The sequence below is a fragment of the Octodon degus genome, unplaced genomic scaffold, assembly GCF_000260255.1.
Source record: "Octodon degus isolate 3935 unplaced genomic scaffold, OctDeg1.0 scaffold00036, whole genome shotgun sequence".
Taxonomy (NCBI): Eukaryota; Metazoa; Chordata; class Mammalia; order Rodentia; family Octodontidae; genus Octodon; species Octodon degus.
Window position 1 is genome coordinate 9833384 of NW_004524612.1, and position 27362 is coordinate 9860745.

General features: G+C 48.8%; 1 protein-coding gene across 1 annotated transcript; it reads right to left on the bottom strand.

Annotated features, from left to right (window-relative positions):
- Positions 1 to 4440: 4440 nt before the first annotated feature.
- Positions 4441 to 7886, bottom strand: Nkx2-6 (NK2 homeobox 6). Its single transcript, XM_004630666.1, has 2 exons — positions 7616 to 7886; positions 4441 to 5063 (listed from the first exon to the last, which is right to left on the bottom strand). The coding sequence occupies exons 1-2, from the start codon at positions 7884 to 7886 to the stop codon at positions 4441 to 4443; spliced, it is 894 nt and encodes a 297-aa protein (XP_004630723.1).
- Between the last annotated feature and the right edge of the window lie 19476 nt (positions 7887 to 27362).

Below are 27362 nucleotides of genomic sequence, written 5' to 3' on the forward strand. Positions count from 1 at the left end.
GCCTCCTTGAATACCCCAAACTAGAAATGCTTATGTCCCTTGCATAAAGAGTAACTGCATAAAACCTATGGACTGCCCATATACTTTAAATCATCTCTAGACTACTTAATATGGGGCTTGTACCTCATTTCATTCTTAAGGATTTAGTGTAGTACTCATGGCAAGCCAAATTCAACTTTTGTTTTTTGGTATTTTCTGTAATTCTTTTTCAAAGTTTTCGAATCCAAAGTTGATTCAGTTCACGGGTACTGAGGCTGGCTTTTGCTGCTTTAAGTGGAAAGGGTCAGTCCAGAGGGAAATCATACCATAGTTACGAGGGTAAGCCAGTGCAGGTGCTGTTTGTTACATAGATCGAAGTATGTCAGAATATGGGCCCCTGTCCAACAATTCATGACAGCAAGAGTGCCCAGGACTAATTCCAGCAGTAGGATGCTGTGTTCCTGGGAGAACAGCACCACCAGCACAGTCTTTCTTCCAGGCTCAAGCTGGAAATTTCTTATATTTTTAGTAAAGACATAGTTTGAAGTCCATTCACTTAATATAATACAATAATGGAAATGAGTGAAGGAAAGCACCCCACAGTGGCATGGATAAATCACACACAATCAGGGTGGATACAAAATTGCAACTCATGCCAGGGTACCTGCCCAATGGCTCCACATATGCAACATTTAAAATCAGGCAAAATTGAGTCGGATCATCCGTGTGAGTCAAGTCATGTGGGAAAAGCCTGGAAATTATTATCTCAGAAGTTGGAAGGGCTGGTACCCACTTTGGGGAAAGAGCAGGGGCAGAGATCTGCACTGTAGGAGAAGTGTGGGGAGGGGAGGTTTTCGGGAGCTGGCACCCCATGTTTCTTGCCTTGACTGGGCATTCTGTCTGTTCATAGGTAATTTTTAAAGTGTACAGTACATTTTATGTAGTCTCCTGTGTGTATGATCCATTTCTAAATTTTAAAAGTTAAAAGCATAACTTTGGAGTAAGAGTCTCAGGACTGAGCTCTTCGATGCTATAAATGTAGAAAGAAGCCCAAAGAGGTTAGGAGGCTAGGTCAAGGGCACAGAGCTTGTTCTTAGTCAACTGGGATCAGAATGAGACAACTCTCAGCCCAACTTCTCTATCGAGGCTGGTTCTACCCCAGAGGCTTGAGAAGCGGCCAGTTGGCAAGGTGACATAATAAAGAACTGGTAAAAATGCTGGGCATTCTAGATACATTTCTAATGACTTTTCTAAATAATTAAACATATCCCACCAAATCATGGTGCTAATGGTAATAATGATTACTTCATAAAAATAAGTGCCCCAAACCCTTAACAACCCTTGTTCCCCCTGGACTTGCAGATGGTATCGGAAAGAGCTGGCTGGAGGGGGTGGGGTGGGGAGAGGAAGGACAGGGAGCCAGGAAGTCTGCAAATCTATTGACTTATCCACCTGGCCTAGGTGAGACCCCAGCCCTGGGACAGTCAGGAAGGGAACCCCCACTATCTCTCTGAGAGCTTTTTTGTTTTGTTTAGAGGTCGATTACTTCCCATTTGGGGGACTTGTGAACATTAAGAGGTGGCTGGAGTGACGGGACTGAAGGATGCAGATAAGAGACTCATTGCTTACAGAGTGGCTCCCTGGTAAAAGCCCTGTTGAGGATAAGCAGTTGTCGGTAGGAGACACACACACAAAGAGCAGCAGCTTTCAGTGGGAAGGAGAGATTACAGAGATGGAAGACTGGCAGCTGGGGGTGGGTGTGCTGGGGTGGGAGGATGGCTGTAGAGTCTGCCTGGCAGGCAGAGTTTTCCTTTGCTTGTCTTTCCTGTAGGAAAGAAATCTTATGATGCTCGAACTTCTTTGCTAAAAAAGAAAACCCACATGAGTTGCACTCAGTCCAGAGGTTTTACTTATAAATGGCATCTACACAGGTATGCTACAACAGCTGGGAGAGCTTTGCAAAGCTGTGGGTCCCACGGTGATCTTTATGGTATGCCCCGCGGGTGAGAGGGGCATCGCTCAGGTCTGGCCATGCTGTTGGCATAGCTGAGACAGAGCGAGCGAGAGAGAGATGGAGAAAGAGAGAGACAGAGAGACAGAGAGACAGACAGAGAGAGACAGAGACAGAGAGACAAAGACAGACCGAAAGACAGACACACAGAGACAGAGACACACAGAGAGAGACAGAGACAAAGAGGGAGAAAGGGAGAGAGGAAGAGAGAGAGAGACAGAGGAAGAGGGAGAAAGAGACAGACAGAGAGAGAGAGAGAGAGAGAGAGAGAGAGAGAGAGAGAGAGCAATGGAAGGATCTTGGATGCCCAAGTAAACAAGCCCCATGTCCCAGTCACTAAGTGCAATTTATAAGCTCTCAGGTGCTAGCTCTGATTGGTGTACCAAATTCTTGTAAAATACAGTTCTGCTGTCCCTTCACTTGTCTTCATTTCGTAGCCATAGAACTCCCTGTCCTGGGGGGTAGCGGGCGGGGAATATCGTCCCGCACTGATCACCCACCTTAACCTGCCTCTCCTGGGGGTGGCCCTGAGCAGCCAGCGCCCCATCTTACCTCTCTAGCATGGGCTCTCCGCCTACTTCATGCCCAGCACACACCACCTTTTTTTTTTTTAGGCACCTTCCTCCTGTTGGTCTTTGTTGTTTCGGGAAGATGACACAGTCCTTAAGGGCCAGGGCAGCAGCCAAAATTTGGTTTTCCAGTAAGCCTACCAGGATTGCACAGCGATGCCCCATGCCCCACGCTCAGGTCCCGGTGACTGAGCTGAGCCTCCTCTGTTCCCTTCACTCAGGTCTGTACATCACTTTCTTCCAGTGCTTTTCCAGGTGGGACCCAAAAGCGAGGACCCCATGGTGACACTTCCCATTCCAGGTGCTTCATCCCGGTAAAAAGAAAGTTACAAAAATCGAGAAAAAAAAAAAACCCCAAAGTGTAACAAGGATGTGGAAGTCTTTACTTGCCCTAACTCAGGAGATTTTAAAAACTTAGTATGTATTATTTTGGAATCTGATCTTAGAAAAATGTAATATACTTACGTAGGTAACAACTGACGGGCAACATTGCATTTAATGTGGTACAACAACTGTCACATGATGGAGACTTTAGCTAGCTTTTGTCTTTTAGCTTAATTGAATTTGAAATATATTTATGACATTTTTTAAAATCTCAGGGGCACAGCTGAAAGACGCTGGGATGTATTTCCAAATATATTTTTATTAGCAGTGGAAATGGAAAACATAGAAGAGATGAAAACAAAAAGTGAAAATGTGAGGAATGTAACAGTTATTCTTGTTTCTTTTAGCTTGAGAACATAAATTTAAAGGATGTGGACGATTTGCATAAAAAACTCCTTTTTTTTTCCCTTAAAAACAATCAGGGGCTATTCAAGAGAGAAAAAGCATGTGCGGTATATTTTAATTAAACACGAAGATTTATTAAATAGTAGAATCTAAGCTTTGCCAAGTCTACAGCAAGGTTCTCGATTTTCCTACTAAACTCGGCTGGCCAAGGATAATTTCCTGTTGGATCCCGTGTTCCCATGAATACGCTGAGTTTGTTTTCCATCTTCGGTTCGCGGGACATCGGGACAGGGAAATGAGGACGTCAGATTTCCATGGTTTCAGAGAGTTTAAAACTAGGTTTTGGGTATCTTTTAGGACTTACAACCATGTCGGAACCTCCTTTTCCAATGCATAATTTAGAAACCAATCCTGTCCTCAAAGAAAACCCAAGGAGAGGGAACGCAGGTGGGAGAGTCGCGGTCAGGCACTCCACCCACCCGCAGGGCTCCGTCCGTCCGTTTTGTCTCCCAGGAGCTTGCGCTTCAACATGAAGCTGTTCAGAGCCGACCGGATGCTAACGGCTACCCCGACGCTGACACACCTAGGCCACGCTGTCTTCCCGCTGTGATGCAGCGCTAAGTGCAAGACGGAAAACGCAAGGCTATGAGAGTGAGCCGGGATGGAGCCGCTGCCTCCGGGAGCGCTGCAGGACCAGGAAGCGCGCTCTCCCCAGAGTCGTCAGCATCCCTAGCTGCAGCGTGGCTCCAAGTCTCAGTTTGAACCCTTTGGAGCCTAGCTGCTTCTTCCCGTTCCCTCTCCTCTGTCCCCCATCCCCGCAGTTCCTTTGCTGGAGGACGGAGCCCTTGGACATTACACTCTCTGCACCTCCCAGGGCTCGGGCCTGCTGCAGACGCAACCCAAGAGCGGCTCAGGGCCCCAGGGGTCGAGCCCCGAAAAGTCAGCAGCCTCGGTGCTGCGCCTACTCAGAGACTGCAGCCACCTTGGATCCTCGCCCTACGGCTTCCTGCGAGATGTCCTTGGGGGAGGATCTTCTTCGGCCCTGGGGACTGCTCCTCCAGGGCAGTTCCCGTCCCAGACAGCGCGACAGGAGCGAGGGAGGGGACCGAGCACCCGGCGCGGAGTTGCGGTGGAGCCGGGCCAACCGTGGTCTCACCAGGCTCGGACGTCCCGCAGGGTGGCGGCAAGATGGACCTGCGGGGTGGCGCCCGCGCCGTTGTGCCCCAAGTCGGAGCTGGCCGGCGGGGTGGGCGTTGTGGGGCAGGGTCCTGCGTAGCCAGCGCTGTATCCTGCTCCGTAGGGGGAGCTCACATAACCGCCGTAGCAGGAATAGGGCGCCGCAGCCGCCGCGTAGGCGCTGGGGAAGGCAGGAGCCCCCGGGCCCAAGCAGGGCCTGCCGTCACGCACCAGCACGGGCACTGCCACCCGGCGCGGCGCCAGGGGCTGGCCGGCAAGTTCTAGCGACTTGTCCTGGCGCTGCCGCTTGCACTTGTAGCGCCTGTTCTGGAACCAGATCTTGACCTGCGTGGACGTGAGCTGCAGAGCGCTGGCCAGGCCCTCGCGCTCGGGCGCCGACAGGTACCGCTGCTGCTTGAAGCGCCGCTCCAGGGCCAGCACCTGAGCCTGCGAGAAGAGCACGCGTGGCTTCCGCCGCTGTCGCGTCTTGGGCCGCTCGGGGCCACCAAAGCGCACGCGGTCGCCGCTGTGGCCAACGCTGAACTCCAGTTCTGGGCTGTTACCGCTGCCAAGGTGTAAGAACACGGCCGGGTCGGGCTCTAAAAGCACAGGAAAGAATTACTTAGCAGCAGACCTAAGCTAAAAGGCTCCCCAGAGCAATTCTTTGTTTTCAAGAGGAGCCCTGCCCAAACCTTCACTATATACTCCCTTTCATGGCCCCAAACCCCAGGCCAAGAGCCTTTGCAGTTCATTTACCCCTAGCTCGGTTGCTTTTGAACCTGCCAGAACAAGTTGTAGTCTCTGGTGTACTGTGGATTCCTCGAAGTGGTCTCTTAGATAGAGCATTTTCTTCTTGGGCTGTGTAAGGTGGTCGTTTGCCAGTGCGTTATTCTGAATTCGAAATAATGAAATAAAATTAAATCAAATATTGTGTGCTCCAGATGCTGGGCTTCAAACAGCTTCCGCTGAGGGAATGTAGTTGAGACCCACATTTGGCTTTTTAATGGGGCTGCCTCTTCTCCCATTGGGGCCGTTCTGGACAGGGAATGGCTCCGGAGTCACCTCAAAGTCCTCTTTCCTGGCAAGATGGTGACACTGTGTCTGCGGCAGACTAAGAGGCAGCCTGCCCTTCCCTGCTTCTCACTGCTCTCCTGTTGTCACTATTTCCTTCAGGGCAAGTCGAGAGGAAACTGAAGTTGCCCTGAAAATTCAGGCCAGAACCAGGGGAACTCAGAGGCGGCCAGTCCCAGGAGGCGCAGGTTCTTCCCTCCAGCAAACAGCACATGATTAAAGAGTCTGTGCGGTAGGAACTCCGCTCATAATCCTCAACTGCCGCTGCCCAACATCATGGGGCTCAAGGCTGTTTGTATTTAAAATGTGAGGATAGAAAAACTTCCTTCAGAGATTCCTGATCTTAGAGAAACAAAGTATACTGAAAAGGGAAAATGCAGAGGAAGGTGGTCTTCTTAGCACATCCAAACATAATTGATCTCCTGCGACACTGTGGAGCAAGCAAAGGACCTTTACAAAGTTACTGCCTGTAATCTCTGCACTGGGGAGGTGGAAGCAGGAGGATCACTGTGAGCTGGAGACCAGGCTGGGCTACAAAGTGTTCAAGACAAGCCTGAACTGCGTAGATGAAACCCTGTCTCAAAAAGACCCCCCAAAAAAGGTCACTGGAAAGTCAGAGAGCTGTGCAGCACCCCAGGTGAGTGCCCGCACCCTGCGCAGGCCTGCACTGTCAATGCTCAGGTGTGGCTCTGGAGTCCTCTCTGCTTTTCCTCCTAGAAGGCAGGATGGCTCCAGAAGAGGTAGGGAAGCCCAGCAAAGCCACAACGGTGCCTTGCCATATGGCCATTTGGCCGTGGGCTCAGTTCCTGTGGCCCTCATACTCTACATGGGTCTCACTGTGCTTACCTTGCTCTCCAAGGCAACTCTGACCCAGGAAGGCAACCTTTGCTCAGCGGAGCCCACGTGAGAGCCAAGGTACGTGACAGCATCCTGGAAATTTGCTTTTAGAGTCCGCGGCAGAAAACCCAGGAGCTCCGAAAACAACAAAGTTTGGTGTTCGCCAGGCTTCTTGAATCAGTCAATAACCCCGGCTGCTAGTTGACACACATCTTCAAAGGAGTCTTTTCCTTTTATTTAGCTGGCTTTTTTAAAAAAAGAATAATCCATTTTAGGGGGGCCGGGGAGATGGCTTAGTGGAATAAGCGCTTCCCTGGCAAGCACAAGGACCTGAGTTCAATCCCCGGTTCCACCAAAAAAAAAAAAAAAAAAAAAAAAAAAAAAGAATAAACCATTTTGATCCCACTTTTGTATAAAACGTGAATTTAAGCTTTGACAATGCATTTAATCAGGTAAGTTGTGATTTGACTAGAGGAGCCCCATAGAGCCTAGCAGGGGAAGGCTTGAGAGGAAGGTGAGGCTTTCAGCTCCGGGAAAGACAGGCCTCTCTGGCCATCGTCTTGGTTCATAGAAGCCAGCAAAGTGATTCAACATTGTCTTCTCCTTTTCCTGCAATCTGGGCACAGGTGCCAGGGACTTCCATCCTGCGCTGCATGGTGCCAGGACTCAGAGAGGTCTCCTGGCCAGCTGAAGTCTGAACATGTTCCCTGACATGGAGGACCTGGCTCCAGGACCCTGAGGTAGGGCCTCCAGTTTGAAGAACTCTGACACCACCTGATCATCACCTCTGGATTTCCTCGCTTGTCCGTGCCCTTGAAAGGGTGGGTAGGACAGGACCCACTGCTTTGGTGGCTGCCGGACTTTGTTTTTGTTTTTGTTTTCAGAAGGTGTAGGGTAGGCAGGGAGAGGTGGTGGCGAGGGAGCACAGCTAGGACACCTTTAGTGGACCCTACTTGGGAATGAGGAGCCGCACAGTGGCATGGGAACCGGAGGGGCTGCTTGGGAAGTACATCTTGAGATTCAGGGCTTTGTTTGCGGCAGGACCCGAAGCTCAGAGTGAGTGTGCGTGTGCGTGTGTGGTGCGTCTGGGAGGCCTGCCCTTTGCATTCTTCAAATGAAGAGGGAAAACGGGTGGGGGGTGGTGGGGTGGGGAGGGGTGGTCCAGGAGCCCAGGAAAGTAAGAGGCTTGAGCCCACGCTCCCTCATTATCTCCCTTAGGAAAGAGGACGAAGCATCTACTCACGTGACTCGCCCATCGGATCCGTAAGCATTTCCATCACTGTCCCGTAGGGACCCCCACGAGCATCCGATTGCTCTCCCTCTCTGCTGCCCATACCACAGGCGCTGTGAACCTCCTGCTCGCGCGGTTGCGGGCCCACTTCCAGGTTCCGAGGGTTTTCTGGGCTCCCCCGCAATCCCCATGATGGGGAAACTTCCAGGTCGCCCTGCTGGCGCTCCAGCCGCAAGATGTCATTGACGGAGAAGGGGGTGGAGGTGACCCGGCTCAGCGGCATCCCGCAGGCAGAGGGGGCGGGGCCGAGGAGTCAGCGTACCGCGCAGCACAGGGTCTGAGCTGCTCCGGTAAAGGAGAGACTGATCGAGCTCTGGGACGCACAGCCAGCGAACCTTAGGCGCCTTCCTCTGGGCTCTCTCTGTGGGCTGGGATCCAAGGGCCCGTTGCGGCCCCGCGGCCCCCCATTGGTTCCTGCAAAGACCACGTGCTGACCCGGCCCTTTCCTTCCCAAGCGCGCCCCTTCCAAGCTCCTCCAGTCCTCCCAAATCCCAGGTCACCTTCCAGGGACGTTGTATGAAGACTCTAAAGTCAAAGCAAGCATGGAGAGACTGTGCTGTGCGCGGCTCGCATCGTGGTCCACACGCACGGTACGGGAGAGGGTTCTGGGGTCCACCCGGGCTCCCTGGAACCCTCATATAGGGTGTGCGCGATGGGGGTGGAGTTGTTTCTGTGCCACCCAAGCCGGTCAGTCCGTCTGAGGAGCGATTCGCCAGTCTTCAGTCTTAGGGGAGAAGACGGAGGTGAAGGCAGCTGGGCAGCAGCAGCTTGCAGGTGTGCGTGGGAGTCTGATCCGACAGCGCAGCTCGAGGCTGCTGGGAGCCGGTTCCCGGGGCCTAGAGGCTCCGCCGCCAGGAGGTCTGTGGAGATCCGACCCTCTAGAGCAGCGGAAATGGGGCGTAGGGCTGCGCTTGGAAAAGCCCAGGTCTTCTCCAGAAGGGTTGGAAAGGGGGGACGTAACAAACAGCCAGGCCTTGAAAAGGATAGGGAGAGGGGACCACCTCGCCTTTCTGGTCGCGATTTCCTTTTCACTCCCTTGTGTCTTCCCTCAAACTGATTGCTTTGAGGGTGGGAGGCGTAGAAACGCAGCGCCGCCTAAGGGTGCGAAGGTTTGGCTAGCGCTGGTGCTGCTTGGTGAGGCTGGCCCTGACGGACAGTGGACAGATCTACTTCTTGTCCTGGGGCAGAACTACGAGTGGGAGGGCAAAGTATTAACCTCTCAAGCTCCATTTTCATTTTTATAAAAAGGAGATAAATTGGGCATGGTGGCCCACACCTATAATCCCAGAATTTTGGGAGGATGAGGCTGGAGGATTCCAAGCGTCCAGCTCAGGCAATTTAGCGATATTGTATTTCAAAATAAAAGCTTGAAAGAAGAGAGGTGAGGATGAACCTCCATGCTGTGGTGCCTGAGTTCAATACTCAGTACTGAAACTAAATATAATGGAGATATTAGTGTGTCCATCATCAGAAACTTGGGGAAACATGTAATGAGAGAATATGTGTGAAATTGTCACTGTCACCGGAAACTCACTCCTGTGGTTAGTGCCAGAAAAAAACATGACTTGGTGCCAAGGGATTTGGAATCTAGTTGGTTTTTTGTTTTTTTTTTTAAACTTTTTGAAATTAAAGAGCAATCTTACTAGAGTTGCTTTTGTTTCAGATCAAATGTTTGTTAAACCTTTGTATGGGGGTTCAGTGTTAGGGGAACTGTTTGAGAGTTAACACTCACCTCTCAACCCCGCAGCGCATGCTCACAGGCAGCTCTGCACGGAGACACTCAGACACAATTGCAAGGTGTTCCACCATGCTACCCTGAGTCAGGATTTCACAGTGGTATCTTGTAATCTCCACAATGAAGCTGGATCCACAGAGCACAGCACAATGCTCTCCCCCATAAGGAGAAGTGGAGGTGAGGCCCAAGGGGACCTTGCTCCTGGTCCCAACTGTGTCCCCAGATAGCATCTTGCCAAAAACAATAAACCTTTTAGAAGGCTTTTCTTTCTTTCTTCTTTGCTTTTTTTAATAGTCCCTCTTTTCTCTCAGATCTCAAAATCTTGTAGCAACACATGTATTTATTTCAATTCTTTTTCTTTTTAAAAAATTAATTGCTTATTTATTTGGTACAGGGTCTCGCTATGCAGGGGGATCAAACCTGGGTCCTTGTGCTTGCCAAGCAGGCGCTTAGACCACTGAGCTGTCTCCCCAGCCTTCAATGTTATTTTTCTGACTTTAAGGTCATCATGTATACCTTTGGAAAAAAAAAAAAGAAAACTAGAGAAAAGCTGGAATGCAAACATTCACTGGGAGATAACATTTTAATGAATTTTTGTCTCTTTATTTTTGCATATATGTGCTCACAGGCTGTATGGATTTGTATATGTCCGAATTTCATTCATAAGCACGTTCAGTAATTCATTAGGTTTTCAAGTATAATTTAAAATAACAATCCAATAATCTGTGTAATGAATGGACCATAACTGTTCATACTTTTAGACAATTAGTAGCTGATTTTTTCCACCACTGTAAATAAGACTTTACTTTTTTGCCTTTATGTCTGTGCCTTTAATCTTTGTACCGTTACCTTAGTCCATATTTTATTTGTTCAGGATGTAAGAGAGACATTAATGAATCAAATGTCTTGGGGCTCATCAAAACGAATTGGACCCCGACTTGCTAGAAAGTTCCTGCCCTACCCAGGTGTACAGCAAGGTCGGATTGATGGTATTTACTCCAATCACGAGACACACTGCGCAGGGTGGACCGAGAAAGTTGGAGGTGTGGGTTGGTGGCCGCCAGGCGCTCCACCCCTCCCTCGCCTTCGGGAGAGCTGTAGACACGCTCGGCTTGCTCGTTGCCTTCCTGGGACTAGGTCTGGGACTAGGAGGCGGGGCGACTGTACGTTAAAACTTAAAGCGCTTAACTACCCTCGACACCTTAGCACAGGGTGAAATTCTCCATGCAAACTTTCGGGCTGACTGGAGATAGGAAGTCAGAGGAGAAAAAGACACCCTGGGAGGTGCTATCAAAAGCCCCGTGACCAAATCTTAGTCTTACGTTCTAGCTCTTGGCTCCTTTGTTTACTGCTGGGAACAGCTGAGATCTGGGTGGTGAAAAGGCTTGCCGCTCTCTCCTGTCTGGGGCCAGACTGGAATTTGGGGAGGCTCGGGGAGCCGTATTCCTGTCGTGCCTGCCGAATCTCTGGGGGACAGAGACCGTCCCTCATCCGCCTGGCTCCCGGCGCCATCTGGGCACTGCGTTTTATCCTCTCCGAGTCACCTCCCGCAGCTCGAGACTCAAGACTCAGAGCTGTGGCCTCGAGGTCGGTCCTCCTTCCACTCCTTCCAGCGCCAGGGTGCTCCGGGCTGGGAGTGCAGCCACTAACCCAAATTTGTCCTATCGCGGGCCAATTTGGCTCCATTAGAGGTTGCTCAGCTGCGCGGAGGCCTCGCGATCCTGCGCCAGCCACCTGGAAAGGGCCACCTGGAAAGGGCCACCTGGAAAGGGCTCTGTGCAGTCCTGGAGTTGCCGGGTGCATTGTGGGGTGGAGGGTGTGTGTGTGTGTGTGTGTGTGTGTGTGTGTGTGTCCCTTGCTCATGAGTGGAGACGTTCTCACCTCTGTTCCTAATATGACCTGCGGATGGCCTCTATCAAAAGTGGAAGTGGGCGTGTTATCCCTGCCCTCCAAGTCCCCTTTAGAAAGTGCAAACCAACGCGTAAGTCCTCTGAGTATTCTGGGCACCTACGATGGGCAGGAGCTCTGACAACACAGGAAAGGAGGGGAACAAGGCTTTTCTTAGAACTTGCACGCTTGCACCAGAGATAGAATTTTAATTGAGTCCTGTGCAGGGCGATGATTTGCACAATCAAACAGAGTTTGTTCATGATATTTATAGAATCTCTTCTCACTGTGAGTCAGTAAAGATCTTTTTCTCCAAACTTCTCAGGAGTGCAGTAGCTACACACGCTTTAAAGTGCAGTGACACATGACAGGTAGTTCCCAGTAAGGTCTGTCACTGGGCACTGTGAGCCTAGAGGGAACCCACTGTTCCTAACCTGGGTGCCAATTTTTACAGAACCAACTCCATTACACTTAGGCTCTGGGTCTCTGGTTAGAGCCCTGACCCCAGAGCCTAGACTAGCAGCTAGCACACAGTAAGCTTCCAGGAAATACTTGTTGGACTTGTTGGCTATTTTTGTTGCCCTTGGAAGCTCTTGGAAGCTGTGAGGCACGGCCCAGGGGTGTCTGGCCTCCCCACCCAGGTCTGCTGACTCTCTGCCAGGACAGAGACTGCCCGTCAGCCTCTGATGGCTACTAATGGTGACATTTCTTGCTTTGCCACGCACGGGTCCTTTTGCTGAGACACACTTTCTAGTGTTATAACAACAGTTTAGTTTTTGAGTACGTGAAGCGTTAATATGGTTCTAAAGTCCAAAGTGTGCAGAGCGGTACTTCAAGAAGTGACAGTGTGCTTTTACCACTTCCCTTTTTGTTCCTATCCCCCTTTGCTGGTTAGCACACGTTCTTTCCCAGTCTCCCTAGTTTACCCCTTGTGTGCTTTGTTTTTAAAACATATAAACAGACACATGTATGTTTTTCCATGTTTCCTCTTTATATGGGAAGAGAGTTTAATATGGCTACTCTTTCTTGCTGAATTTTCTGTATTTGTAGGATGTTTCTGGTTACTACCTGTGCGTGATCATTGCCTTATAACTCAGAGGGTGCCACAGCAGCAAGGGCTGAGGACGCAGCTCCGTGGTAACACAGCTGCCTAGCAATCTTGTGGCCCTGCAAAAACAAGCAGCACCAGTAACAAGTCTACCTGTCCCTATGTTGCTCAGAATAGGCTAAGCCATGTCCAATAGTTAGGTTACAGAGACTCTCCTATTGCTCTGGACTTTCAGCATATAAGAATTTATAGTGTGTAAAGGTATAAGTCATTTAAAAGTTAGCTTTCTTCAGTGCTGGTTTACAGCTAGTTGCCCCTCTTTTTAGCACAGAATGGAGGTGTTTCTTATGGCTCAAGATCACAGGACTGCTGAGCATCAGAGGACAATTAAGCTACGCTTACCACGGCTTTTTACCTTTGTGGTCTCTATCCTTTATTTCCTCCAAAGTGGAAAAGGTGGCTGGAAAAAACTTGGGACCAAACTGGCACGCAGACTTGGACTGTTCTATGTGAAGTTCTCCTTTATGGTTCTCACCTCAGCACTTCTGCAAAGCAGTTAGTATGTCTATGCAGTAAGTGAGGAAATCAAGAGGAAGAAGAGTGGAGAAATCTGGCTTGGGACCACGTCTGCCTATTTCCAGTATGATTCTGTTTCATAGACTAAGACCAGTGAAGTTGTTTGATGACCTGAGGTTTCCTCCTATGGCTTTGTTCAGTACACCTTAGAACTTCTGCTTATTTTTTAATTAATTAATTAATTAATTTGTTTTTTTGTACCAGGGATTGAACCCAGGATTTTGTGCTTGCCAGGCAGGCGCCTGTACTGCTGGGCTATCTCCTTCCTCCTAGAATCTCTGTGTCTAAGAAAAAAAAAATCACTGATAAATTCCCATGAAACTATTACCTCAGCAAGTTCCACACCATTCCATTCCATTCAGTTGTTATTTCCTGAATGTCTGTTTCATATGGGACAGTGATCACGTGATGTGATATACAAACCAGGACACTTTCAGAACAGGACACACGCACTGGCATGCCAGGCATGACTCACAACTATTCCAGCAAAGGGGAACATATGATTGCTTTGCAAAACACTCGGAACACAGGGATAAGCAGCCTGAACTCTAAGACCCCTTGGGAATATCTGCCCAGCTGAGAAGGCACATGGACTTGGATTGTGGCCCTGTGGCAACACACCCATTTGCTGGATGGGCATTAATGTGCTGCATTTCACTCAGTAAATAAGAGATGATTCAAATGACTGACACTTTGAGTGTCAAAATCTATGATGTGAATCTGATTTTCATATGTGAGAGCGTGTTTGGCCACTTTGCTGCCACAAGGCTCCCCTGCCTGGTCACTCACACAGCTGAAACTGTCATTGGCACGGGCTTGGCTGCTCCCCACACCCCCTCCTTTTTTCTTTCTGTTGCCTTATGTTCCACTGAGTGAACGAACCATAGTTTGTTCAACAAGGCTCCCATGAGCAAGCTCTGCGGTGCAGATGTCTGAGCTCTGACCGCACTCCTGTGTGCATGCACCAGTGCCAGCACTTCAGCATTGCCAACAGCGATGAGCGTGTGCCCAGGCGTTGAAGTGGGTCAGAGGTAGATATATATAAGCTTTTAAGGCATTCATTGTCCTCTCCAGAAGAGCTGTATGGGTTTGCATTCCACCAACACTGTATGGAAGTGCCTGCCTCCCAGGCAGCCTGTGCCAGGGGAGGGGGGCATGATTAGTTCTCCTAAGTCTACCAGTCTCATCAGTAAGAAACTGCATCTCATGCTTTAATGTGCCTTTATCTAATTACAAATTATGGGGACCATCATTTGTTTTGTCTTTTTTTTTTTTTTTTTTTTTTGAGACAGGGTCTGGCTATGCAGTTCAGGCTGGCCTGGCCTTGACCTCACTTTGTAAGCCTGAGCTACAAAGTTTGAGACTTTGCAGTGGTCCTTCTGCCTCAGCCTCCTGAGTGCTGGGATTACAGGTGTGCACCACCACACCTGGCTGGAGCATCATTTATGTTTGAGGTGTGTATATATATATATGTACAAATACTTACGGATAATGTACATACAAAAAGAAAACACAGTGTATATACACAAATGATATCCTTCCATAATTTATTTCTTTTATCTCATTTATATTTTAAGTTTTCTCTGCATCAGTGATTTTGGCTATTTGTACTACACATTGCAAATGTTTTCTTCTCCTTTGTACTTTGATTCCTACAGAGCTTATTTTTATTATTTATGTTTTGAAAAATCTTTTATTTATTTGGGACAGGGTCTTGCTATACAGCTCAGAATCATAGTGATCCTCCTGCCTCAGACTCTCCAGTGCTGAGATTACAGGTATGTCCCACCATGCCCAGTTTTCTGTGGGTGTGCCTGGGGAGGGGCTGGGGTGGCATTCGGTACCAGGGATTGAACACAGGTCCTTGTGCTTACCAGGCAGGCACTTAGACCACCAAGCTATCCCCCAACCTTCTACAGAGCTTATTCCCATAAATTTAAAAATGTAGTCACCCGTGCTATTCTTTATGTTTATTGCCTTTGGATTTGGATTGTAGTGAGGACATTTTCCTTATACCAGGACAGACAAGGCAACATGCCATAACATACTAGTATATTAAAGTGTATGGTGTGAATTAACAATTATTATTGCTGTTGTTGTCGTTGCTGTACTGGAATTGAACCCAGGACCTTCAATCCTTTTTATTTATTTATTTTTTAATGTATTTACTATAGGGTCTACAGGGTCTCACTACACAGATCAGAATTATAGTGATCCTTTCTGTTTTTCAGCCTCCAAGCGCTGGGATTATAGGTGCACCACCATATCCAGTCTCAGTCGCCACCTTAGTGCACCCCGGGGGCAAGTCCGTCAATGGCAGGCCTGAAGGAACCCTCTGGCCGCTGCCTCTGCTTAGGCTTTAATCCACTGAGCTGTCTGGCCAGCCCATTATTTACTTTTTTTTTGAGCCAGGGCTTTGCTAGCTCACTAAGCAGCTTAGCTTGGGCTCCCACTTGCCATCCTCCCAACCTAGCCCCTGGGGAGCTGGGGTTACAAGGCATGTGTGCTGCTGCTGGCTTACTATTATTAATATTTTACAAATGTGTATGCACACTATTTTACCTGATTTCCCACTGTCACTTTTGGAGGAGCTGTCTATGAACCCCAGAAAATCTGAAAATTTGGGGGTCAGAAGAGGGGATGGTGGTCTGGAGGGAGTTTTTTTTTTATTGATTGTTTTTAAAAAATAGAATACTTTAAAACAAAATCTGTTCTTGCCTGTTCTCTTGGTGGGGACCTGACTTCCCCAGTCGCAGCCCTGCAGCCCCTGCTGTTGCTCAGGGCTCTGAGTGGCCAGAATAACCTCACAAAGCCTCCAACCAATGCCAGAGTTTGTTCTACATTTTGGTGACAGCGACAATAAGAGATCGTTAGAAAAAAGCCAGGTGTGGTGGTGCATGCCCATAACCCCAGTGCTTGGAAGACTGAGGCAGGAAGATTATCTTGAGTTGAAGGCCAGCCTGGGCTATGTAGTGAGTCCACCGTGGCCAGCCTGAGCTACACAGTGAGACCCTGTTTCAAAAAAAAGAAAAAAAGAAATCATTAAAGCGTGTGGGCCTTGAGCCAGGCAGGGCTCCCCAACGGGGCCTTCCCCAGTGGGTGGCTGGGGGTCACAGGGTGGGGTGGGAGAGGGGTGATGCTGCTTATCTGTGCTGGCTGCCAGTGCCCCATCAATTAACATTCCAGAGTCCCAACCCCTGGAAAAATAAACTCCAGACAGGGTGGCTCTGTGTGTGTGTGTGTGTGTGTGTGTGTGTGTGTGTGTAAGTTTGTCTGAGACACAGATCAAATAAACAGCGCTGCACCAAGGGAGGTGCAGAGGGATCCCCTTCCATCCTGGCCATGGGAACCTGGTAGCTGGTGAGCAGGGACGGGCTCCAGGCTGCAGGTCGGGCCCATGTTCAGTGGTGGCTTTAGTAATAAGCTGACAACCTACCCTGGTCTCCTGAGCCACTGCGAATCCCCAGGTCTGTGATCCGATCCCATCCATAGCTGAGTCCCTAGAGCCTGGGGGACAGTTTCACACACACCACTCTCCTTGTCCTTGGGCCAGGCCGCCCCTCTCTTGGCTGTTTCAGTGTCTGGTACTATGATCTCACCGATGTCCCCGTGAGATAAGTGAGTGTCATTATCTTCATTCTAGGGAGAGCTAGGGACAGCTAGGGACAGCAAGGGGCAGAGGGCTCCACTAACTTATTTACTGCCATCTGCCTAGGCAGGCGGCAATGGCTGCTGTGGCACTCAGGGCTTCTTTTTGCAATATTGGGGGTTGAACCCAGCGCCTTCTGGCTGAGCTGCATCCGAAGCACACTTCTAGGTTATCCTTTTGGAGCAGGGCCCTGCTGGGCTGAGCTGCCCATCCTCCTGCTGCTTCCCAGAAGGCTAGGATTCCAGGTTTGTCCCACTAGGCCCAACCAGCTTCCATTCTCCTTTTGGTGCCGGGAGTGGAACTCAGGATCTTGCACTTGCGAGGCAGGCACTGAGCCACTGAGCCATGTTGGGTCCTCATTGTCCTTAACTCTGACAGATGCTAGGCAGTGATGAGACTCCCCTGAGATTCCCTCTGGGAGCCTATGGGCGTTCCTCACAAAAGAGCAGGTGGAGGGGCTAGTGCAGTGGGGAGCAGGGTGTAAGGGGCTGCTGCAGAGAGGCCCACTACTCTGTCCACCATGGCCACTCACTGTGCATATGTGGCAGTGGGGGTGGGCAGCCCCAGGGACAAAGACAGGGCAGGCAGGCCAGCTTCACATAGGCATTTGGTGCCATGTAGATAAATTATGCCGATAGCCAAGTGTGTTTCCTCTTCTGTCTCCTCTCCAGACAGTCTGACGCTGGGCAGAAGCATTAGCAAGCAGGATGGGTTCCTCTCAAGCCATCCGGGGAAGACGGCCACTGGATTTAGGTGAATTAGGGCCAGAAGGGGGCCAGTCCTCTAGTCCCCTTGGGTGGGACTTCTGTGCCCTCCGACTCCTGGATAGCTGCTGGAGCAGGGCCACAGTGCAGCTGCTGTGCTTAGGGATGCGTGGTGGACGGTGAGGCAGGAACTCACCCCAGGACGAGCTGGCCATTGATTTGCCTTTCCTGTTGGGCACTTGGGAGAGGCTGGAGAAAAGGGATTTTAAGAAAAATACATAACATGCTTGACAGATTAGTCAGGAACTGGTGACTATCCAAATGCTAAAATTCTTTTACTTTGAACTTCATTTTGATCTCTCTGGAGGTCTGGGGACAGAGACGGGAAGGGAGGTGTCAAAACTGTGCTGGTTAAAATACACAGATGAGAGGGGTTTTAAAAATAGAATAATGGGGCTCAGAGCACATCTTAGAATCAAAAGACCAGGGCTTTCCACCCTCTATCTCCTCGGCATGTGTTGTCTATGCAGATAGTTTCTTACAGTTTTCCTCTTCTCCAGCGCCTTCTTATGGAGTAACTTCAAATTAATGGCATTGCTTTAATAATACGCTATTTGTTTAAACCCACAGCAGTACTGTTCTACCTTGGTTGATGGCTGGGGTAAGTACTAATAAGAGCCAACACTCGCTCAGTGTCGCCAGGACCGCGCTGACCACAGGCTTTCCTCATGCACACTTACAACCCTTCCCTGGCTCCATTCAGAGCTCTGTGCCAGGGCTTTTCTACTGAGCTTATGGCTCCTTCCTATTTCTTCGCAGGTCACCTTGGTTTCCGCCCTCAGGGAGCTAACACAGGTGAAGGAGTAGAAAGTTATGTAACACACAGTTAAAATGTGTAGGGAGTTAGCTGTCTGGCGTACGGGATAAAGTGGTGGCATACGGGATAAGATGGAAGGAGGAACACGGTGCGTGCACACAGGTGCGTGATTACAACTCTCCGTAGTACTGGGGGTTAAACCCAGGGGCACTCTATCATGAAAACACCCAAAGTTTTTCGATTTTTTTGGTTTTTTGGAGATAGGGTCTTGCTATGCAGTTGCTGTGCATGAACTCACTTTGTAGCCCAGGTTGTCTCCAACTTGCAATGATCTTCCTGCCTCAGCCTCCTGAGTGCTGCGATTACTGACATGAGCCACCATGTCCGGCTCTTGTTTTATGTTTGGAGACAGGGTCTTTCTGTGTTTCCCAGGCTGGTCTTGGGCTTATGATCCTCCAGTCTCAGCCTCCGAAGTACTTAGGATTATAGATGCATACCACCACACATAGCATTGACAATTAAGGAAGGCTGCATCATGCCTCTCTGAGAAAAGTGCCACCCTGGCAAGGCCTGGCAAGGAGTGGGAGGAGGCCACCTAAGTGTCTGGAGGGAGCACACAGCTATGCAAAGCTGGGATGCTGCTTGGTTCTTGAGAATTGCTCTGCAGTACTGAGAAAGCAGGGGTGCAGTGAACCAGGGGTGTGGAGAGTGGTCACACGGGACATGAGGTCACAGGAAAGGGCCCTTGGGAGGCTGGTGAAGGTCTGTGGCTTTTCCTTTTGAGGAAAACTCAGGATGTCAGAAGGTTTTGGTTGGAGCAATAATATAATTTGACTTTTGTTTAAACAGATTCTCGTGTCTGTGTCCAGGAGAGCGGAGGTGGAAGGAGGAGCGTATTGGGAGATTTTTTGCAGTAATCAGGACAGCAGTGACCGTTGCAGACTCTGGGCCAAGACATGAAGGTGGAGAGAATGATTAGATTCTTGGGGTTTTCAAAGCACAAGCAACCAAAATTTCTACACAGTCTGGACCTGGAACTGTGGAGTGGACTAAATGTGGATGGAGAGTAATACTGTGTGGGTAGATGTTTGGATCATTAAGATTAGAGAAGCAAATTCTCCCCAGCAGGGAGCACTGTGGATCTCTCCTTGGTCCCCCTTCCCTCCTCTTCCTGTCCTTTTCTCTTTATTTAAGCCTATGCATGCCTATTGAGTGCTTGTCACTGGTCTTACCCCAGTAACTGCCTCTGCTCTGAATTTTCTGAGGACATAGCTCTGGCCTGGAAACTGCTGGAAACCAGGCTTGGTGACAGGCTTGTCCTCACCCCAGCAAACCACAGCAGTTTGGAAACGTCTTAAGTCAGTTTCTGTCCTTCCCCCCCTTCTTCTTTTCCTTCAAAAAATAACCAGATTCTTAAAACAGCACATCGTCATAGAAGACAGAAGAAAATGTAAAAAAAATGAAGAAGATAAATATTTTTCTCATCTCACTACCTAGCTTGGAGGAAAACATTTTGATATCGTCTGCTTACCCTACTTTGGCATATATGTATAATCAGTTCTTTCTAAAGAGATAAGAGCTTGGTATATGGTTTCTTTTTTATTGGTGGAACTGGAGATTAAACTCAGGCCATTGCGCTTAAACAAAGAGAAAAGGACAGGAAGAGGGGGGAAGTGGCGAGGGCCAAGGAGAGAAGCACTTACTCTATTGAGCCATCTCCCCGACCCCTTATGGTTTCTAACTTATCCTTTATCCTTAATATTATGAAAAAAATTAGATGTTATTTTGAGTAATGCTTTATATCATGTTATGCTATTCTTATGTAGGCTTTTTAAAGCTGGATTTCTTTTATGGGATATTGAATTTCCTTCAAGTTTCCTTTTGATAAGTAGCATTGCAAAATGCTTGCTTTTTTTCCCCTCATTAAACTTTGTTTTAATAGGTCTCAAAATTCTGTGACAGATTTTTGGTCAAGTTGTTTCCATTAAAAAGTATTGATTTTAAAAGCTAATAACTAAAACTAATAACTTAAAAACTGAGTATTTTTCTTGAGTCGCAGACTATTTCCTTGGTGCAAGGAGTGGGGCACTAGGGGGCGTCAGTTCTCCCAGACAGGGCGGCCAGTTGACAGAACTGGAGAAACACGAATCACTCCCTGCTGTCCACACTGGACACTGTGCATCAGAGCCTGCACCCCCTGCCTGAGTGGCGCCCCTAGGAGAGAGGATTTGCCACAGACCCTGGCGCTGCGAATACACCTTGGGTGCTCGAAGGGCTCCTTCTATCCTGGGCTCTGTTTCTCTCCCAGGAGACCCAGGTTTGTAGAGGATGCGGTCCTGTGGGCAGGAGCAACAAGCGCCAACAAGGGTCTTGGTGGGCGGGCTGGGAGTGCGCTGCGGCCTGGGTCCTAGAGGGTAATTCTCTGGTGGCCAAGAGGCTGCTGGGCGCTGGAGAAGGACTCATGCTCGGAGTGAACAACAGGGCACCACCGGAAGTGGGTAGAGGGAGGGAAGGGCACGCCCCGGCTTCTGGCCCTTTCTCTGAGCTTCTTTGGGGACATCAAAGGCAAACCAGGAACTGGTCAGCAACTTTTGGCTTTGCGAGTGGACCTCGGCTGAGTTACACCGAAGTAGCTAGGAATATGAATTTTCCTTGACGGCCTGGGGCTTCTGCACCCTGCGGCCAAGCAAACCAGAGGTTACTGAGGTCACCCCGGATTCCTGGGAGTGTTGCCCTGCCTCGCAGAATTTCTAGCAGGAGAATTTCAGGCAGTGACGGACTCAGAACCTTCCTGTTATCCGTAAGTGTGGAAAGCAAAAGGTTCAAGGTTCTAAAAAATAACAAGGAAGGCTTAGTGAACTTGGGGCTGGGGCGGGGCTTCTTGCAGTGGGCAAAATCTATAGAGGAAGCCAGGCTTGGTCATCAAAAGTGTGCTTGACGACAGTTAGTCAGATGTTTCAGGATCACCAGTAGAGAGGGTTTGAAACATTCCAAGTAGGGGGTGACAAAGGTCCCTAGTATAGATAAGGAACTTAGCCTGATCTGATCAGTGTAGGCTGTGTATATGGAGCGTCACACTGTAACCCGGGTCTATATAAAATTACTTTGCGTCAACTGAATGTAAAAACTTACTTTAAAAAAGGCCAACCCTTGGGGGCCAGGGAGATAGCTCAGTAGAATAAGCACTTGCCTGACAAGGATAAGGGCCTGAGTTCAATCCCTTGTTCCGCCAAAAAACCAAAACCAAAAACAAGTGGATTGCTGAAAAAGGCCAACCCCGATCTAGTAGAAAGGTAAACCAGGGGTAGACTATTTTGCTGCCCACCATGGGTAAGGGATAGTATCCAGACTATGGGCCTAGCTCTTCTAGGTCAATGTCGGAATAAGAAAATGGATGACATTCTTTTCAGAAAGAAGAAATCTGAACAGCTAATAGGGGAGAGAAAGGGCAGTCCATCTCTGCAGGTGACACTGGCTAGACTCTGAGGTCTGACTTCTCCGTGGGCTGGGACGTGGGGGGCTCCCTGTGCTCTGCTCGTGGGAGTGAGGACTGGAGTCTGCAGAGCAGCACTGAGTAGTTCACCGTCCCGAGGCCCAGCAAGCCCACGTGACTGTGACTGCACAGCTTGGGGGGAGTGTAGCCTGCGCTCCCAGAGGCACTCCTGCTGCTGCTCCTCGCCACACCATTCGCGATAGCTTCGTGTGCAGTGAGTCAAAGCCCCTGTAAAACTGAACAGAGCAAATTGTGCTGCACTCGAAGAAGGATATGTATGAAATAATATATATGAAGTAAATAAGAAGTACAAAAGAAATGCTACACCAAGCTGGGCAGGGTGGGGCATTCCTGTAATTCCAGCTAAGGAGGCTGAGGCAGGAAGATTCAAACCCAGCGACTTGTGTGACCTTGTCTCAAAAACAAAACAAACCAAAGAAGGGGGCTGGAAGGTTGGTCACTTGTGGGTACTGGGGGCAGGGAGAGAACACACACACACACACACACACACACACACACACACACACACACAGAATATAGACAGCAGGGAAGAATCTTAAAGGCAACATGCTCAGGAAAATCAAATACATAGCACACGTAATAAGTTACTATATTTGGATGAGGATTTAAAAACAGGCCAAATTAAACTACATTATACATATTTTTAGGGATACCCAGGTAATATAGGTATAAACAAAAAAGAAAAACAGAAACATCACAAAAATAGGGTGGTGGGGCTGGGGAGATAGCTTGGCGGTCTAAGTGCTGCCTGGCAAGCACAAGGACTGGGGTTCGATCCTGGCTACTGCATGCCATGCAAACTCCAGCGGAGCTGGCCACTGAAACCTGGTGTGGTGGCGCACGCCTGTAACCCCAGTGCTGGGGAGGCTGAAACAGGAGGATCACTGTGAGTCCCAGCTGCATAGTGAGACCCTGTACAAATAAGTAAATAAAATCCTTTTAAAAAAAGGTAGTGGTTACTAAGAAAGGAGAGGGTGAGCTTTCCGGGTTATGAGTTACCTCAGTGTTGACATCAGTTCATTAGGCTTGGCTTTCGTGTCTTGTGCACTTTTGTGTTTGTTGCATTTGTACCCCTGTTCAATTACAAGCATGGTGATGATTACATGGGAGGGTGGGAAGGGGAACCTCGCTATTTTTCTGGAGGAATGGAGGGTTCAAATCTGGCTGTGGTCAGCCATGCATAGTGCAGTGAACTATGCTAAGGGTGAGACTTGTGGGTGTCCCTTTTATTTCCCTATTTTTGAAGAGCCACTTCACTTCTGTGGAAAAGAGAGTGACTTTCTACTTACTTGGTTGTCAGGAAAGTATCAGTGCTTAACCTGAAATGATGCCTCCATTTTGTGACAACTGTTCATTGGCAAAACATACTAATTGTCACCTTGGCATTGCCTCAATAAATTAATCACTGTCAGGGAAACAATCCCGGTGTCTTTATTTTTGTTTGTTTTCTTGGCAAAACTTTTGCTATCAGATAGAATGGAATAGAAGGCAGATCAGCCAGCCTGGCCTCCGGAGGGAGGTGTGTTTGTGTTCAGGAGAGCTGGCTGCCTGCAGGTGAACCAGGAGGAGAAAGCTCTAGGGCCACGGTCTCTTCCCTCTCCTCCTCTGGAAGGAAGTTTTTATTTCTACAGGGGTTAATGGAAAAGGAGTGTGGTCCCCAGGGGAAGAGCTGGGGAGCGAACTTGGAGCAGCGCAGGGAGCTAGGAAATGTAGGAGGTGATTTCTCAGCAAGGCAGACTTGCTGGATGACTAGAACTCCAGCACTATAGACAGTGTAGAGCAAATGGACAGTAACCCTGAAGGGACAGTAGCGCCACCAACTGAGCACTCACAGAGTGCGATGTGATAAGGGTGGTTGTTCCAGCAAAGAAACGGTTTCTATCCAATTTACTTGCATTTTGCATCTCCACGTGCTATGTGCTTATTATTATGTTAAAGGAGGAGTCATACATTCAAGCTTAGATTCTGAAATAGGTTGGATTTTATATCAAAACGTGCAGAGATAGATACCCTGTAGGAAAATAACCTTCTCCCTTTCTAGATCCTAGCAAAACGGGTTAACACCTGACAAGGAGGGTTTCTGTAGGGTGGGTGTGTCCCAGAGTCTTCAGAGGTGAAGTCGCTGAGGTCTCAAATTACACAGCAGAAGCCGAGACCGAGACCGCGGGAACCTAAATTCCTGGGGTTGGAAAGTTGGTTCCCAAGGAGTCTTTACCACCCCGGGGGGCGCCAGCGCTCAGCCGCTGGACCCGGCCGAATTCCAGAACTAGGAACCAAGGTTTGGTGACTCCAGTCTAGAGGTCCCATGTCGATCGCGTGAGGCAGACGCTGCTAACAAAGGACAGCCACAAAGACCCTACGTGGATTAACACCAAAGGTAGGGACGGCTCTTAGATCTTGGTCCCCCCGCAGGGCGTCTCTTAGAGGCGCGAGGCTGTGGCACCCCCTTTTCCCGGAGCCCCACCCGGCCCGACTTTGCTCCGGACCTTGATCTGGCGCTGGAACACCTCGCCTTTCTCAAGTCTCTCCGTTCCCCATCCTGGGAGCAGGGCCAGCGCCCTCCTCTCCATCCCGGACGCCGTTGCGTTGTCTTGCAGGAGGCGTCTGGTCTCCCGGGATGGACAGCCACAACTACAAGGCCAGGCCATGAAACATCGCGCTGGGGAGCAGGGTCCCGAACCCTGGACCCACTTCCTTTCTTTTGCCACTGTCCCACTTTCCTGTGTACTGTTCTTTACTTAATAGTAAGAACTATTTGGCTGATTTTCAGAAAACATAAACATTTAATTTAAATCCACCTAATGGCATCCCTCCGTTGCAGCACAGACTGGGAGGGCGATGAGCACTTGCGCTGCGGGAAACGCCAGGTCTCTGGCCTTATAACGACAGCTTGGGAACATTCGGTCCTGCTCTGCCCACGGTCTTTATGCCCTCAGTACGTCAGTACGATGCGCTCTGGGAGCTTGGTTTATCTTCTCTTAACGACCCCTGGCCCACGCAGCCCCTGCACAGCTGGGGGAGGTGGTGACAGCGCTAGCACGGCTTCCAGGCTGCTCTGCTTCCTGCTTTCCAGGGTGTTGGAGAAGATTGTTACAGGGGGTTTGGAGTCCCGGGGGCGGGGAGAGAAAGAGAGAGAGAGAGAGAGAGAGAGAGAGAGAGAGAGAGAGAGAGACAGAGACAGAGACAAAGGGAGAGACAGAGAGACAGAGACAGACAGAGAGACATGAGGACTCCCATTTGCCTTCCCTGGCACAAGTCAGAAGGTTTGTAGACAAGCTAGGGGACAGTCTCTTGCCTGCTGACAGGCAGCTTGGCCTGCCTCCCTCCTGCCCTCCCTCCCTCCCTTCCTTCCTCCCTCTCAGGGCTACCCTAGGGCATCCAAGAGCTGTGCCCCAGATTCCCTCAGCTGCAGCTGTGGCCATGTACCCAGCTCCAGGGGGTCCTACCATATTCCCCTTTGCGAAACACTACCTCAGGCGACATGGGTGACTTGGGTATTGGCTCAAGGCCTCTCCTTTCCTATGTTCCCTTGATGAGGTGCAGATCTGGCTGGAGACCACACCTTTCTTTACTGAGCTGAGCATCTATGCCAAGGCTCCTCTGGGGGTTCTTGTTAAAATGGATGATTTGGCCTGGTGAGGTGGCACACAACTGTCATCCTGACAGTCTGGGAGGCTGATGCAGGAAGATCATAAACTTAAGCCTAGCTGGGGCAATTTAGTGACTTAGAAAGACACTGTCTCAAAGTAAAAAATAAAGGGCAGTGATTTAGCTTAGAGCAAATGCCTTGGGTTCAATTCTCAGTGCCACCAAAAACAAACAAACAAACAAACAAACAAAACAAACAAACAAACAAAAACTAACCAACCAACCAAACAAAAAATCAAAACCAAAAACAAAAAAGCAAAGCCCCCAAACAAACCACATTGCTATTTAAAAGCTTTTTGTCTGAGAGTCTGCATTTCCCAAAGGCTGGCTGTCGTCCCTGCAGGTACCTTGAGTAAGGAGGACCAGTTGCAAGGGATTCAGGTCTGTGGAGTGGCGCAAGAGGCAGAACTTGGAAGCTCCTTCCTTTCACTACCCTTGTGTCTGAATAACCTGGCAAAGAGATACATGACAGAGAGCAAATGTCTTGAGAACTGCATATGGCTTGTGTGACTGTATGAGCTTGGCTGAATCACAAGACTTCTGTGGAGTTTAGTTTTCTTATCTATAAAATGAGCACAGTAACCTGTATCATTGGGTTTAGGGGAAGATTGTGAAAGAGACCCCACATGAATGTGCTTTTTCCAGGTGTAAAAATATTGACGCTGTATCAGTCATTTTTTGGTTGCTATGACAAAATACCTGAAGATGAGTGATATTATAAAGAAAAAAGGTTGTTCTTTTAACTCACTGTTCTAGAGCTTCAAGGATATTAGTGTGGCTTTGGTGAGACCCTCAAGGCAGTGGAGTGTCTGCAGAAGTGAGGGACCACAGCATTACATAGGAAGTCAGAGAGATTTTCAGGGATTGTGCTCACCCTTTAGCAACTCATGCTCAGAGAACCAACAAGAACATGTAGTTAGTCCCTTCTAGGGGCAGAGCTCTCAAAGGCCCTCAGATCCCCTACCAGGCCCCACTCTTAGGGATTCACATCTCTTTCCAGTATCGCCAGGCCAGGGGCCAAGCTGCCAATGCAGAGATTTTAGGGGGTAAAGGATTTAGCAACCACACATAAAGATACAGTCAGGGCTGGCGAGATGGCTCAGTGCATTAAGCGCCTGCTTATGCAAGTAGAGGGACTAGGGTTTCATCCTTGGTCCCACATGCCATGCTGGCCCTGCCTCAGGGCACGTTGAGCTGGTGACCTGAGCCAGGTACCGAGTCTGGGTGTGGTGGCACATGCCTGTAATCCTAGCTCTGGGGAGGCTGAAAACAGGAGGATCACTAGAATCCAAGGTGCACAGTGAGACCTTGTACCAAATACATAAAATGAAAAAAAAAAAAGATACAATCAGAGCTGGGGGTACGGCCCAGCAGCACAAGTGCCTGCCTGACAAGCACAGGATCCCGAGTTTGATTCCCTGTGCCCCCCCAAAAAAGGTCCACTTAATGTTGTATTTTTCAAAAAAAGAGAAAGTTTTGTGCTAATATTGCATAACCAAGACTTCAGGTCTCTATCTTCCACTCTGAGTCACTCCTAGGAGGACAACAGTATGCAGTGTATGAAATCTAATAACCTGTTTTGGAACTTGGCTTTATAGTTATGTTTATTTTTATTAAAAAAGAAAGAACAACTGGGATGGGGCAAAGGAGAAAAAAAGATACACATAAGATAGCTAAGATCATTGCACTATAATTTCTATGGGTCTATTGAGAGGAAGAGTTAATGTTTAATCAATCTTGCATACCTGTATCTGGTAATTGATCAACAAATTTGAAAACAATATGTAATATAGCCATTGTTAATTTCCTCTTTGTGTTTTGAAATTATGTATTATTTTTCTTGTTGTTTGTTGCTTTGTTTTTTTTTTTCTTTTTTAAAATCAAATTAAAAAAAATAGTGTATTCTCCAGGTTCACAACAATTTCTCAAAAGGCAGATTCATATGAACAAACACAAATAAAAAGGACAATGAATAGATGACGCACCCCACAGAACTATTTATTCCAAAGCCAAAGCAGTTGTCTCTCTGAATAGACTTAAAGATTATGGTTCATTTTTATGAGTTCTTCCACAATTCTAAGAAAAGAAAGAAAAATGGTGCTTGTGTGGCTGGCATTGACT

Coding starts and splice junctions, on each gene's coding strand:
- Nkx2-6 (XM_004630666.1), bottom strand. CDS start 7,886: ATGCCGCTGAGCCGGGTCACCTCCACCCCCTTCTCCGTCAATGACATC. Junction 5,064..7,615: donor GGATCCGATGGGCGAGTCAC/GTGAGTAGATGC, acceptor CTGTGCTTTTAG/AGCCCGACCCGGCCGTGTTC.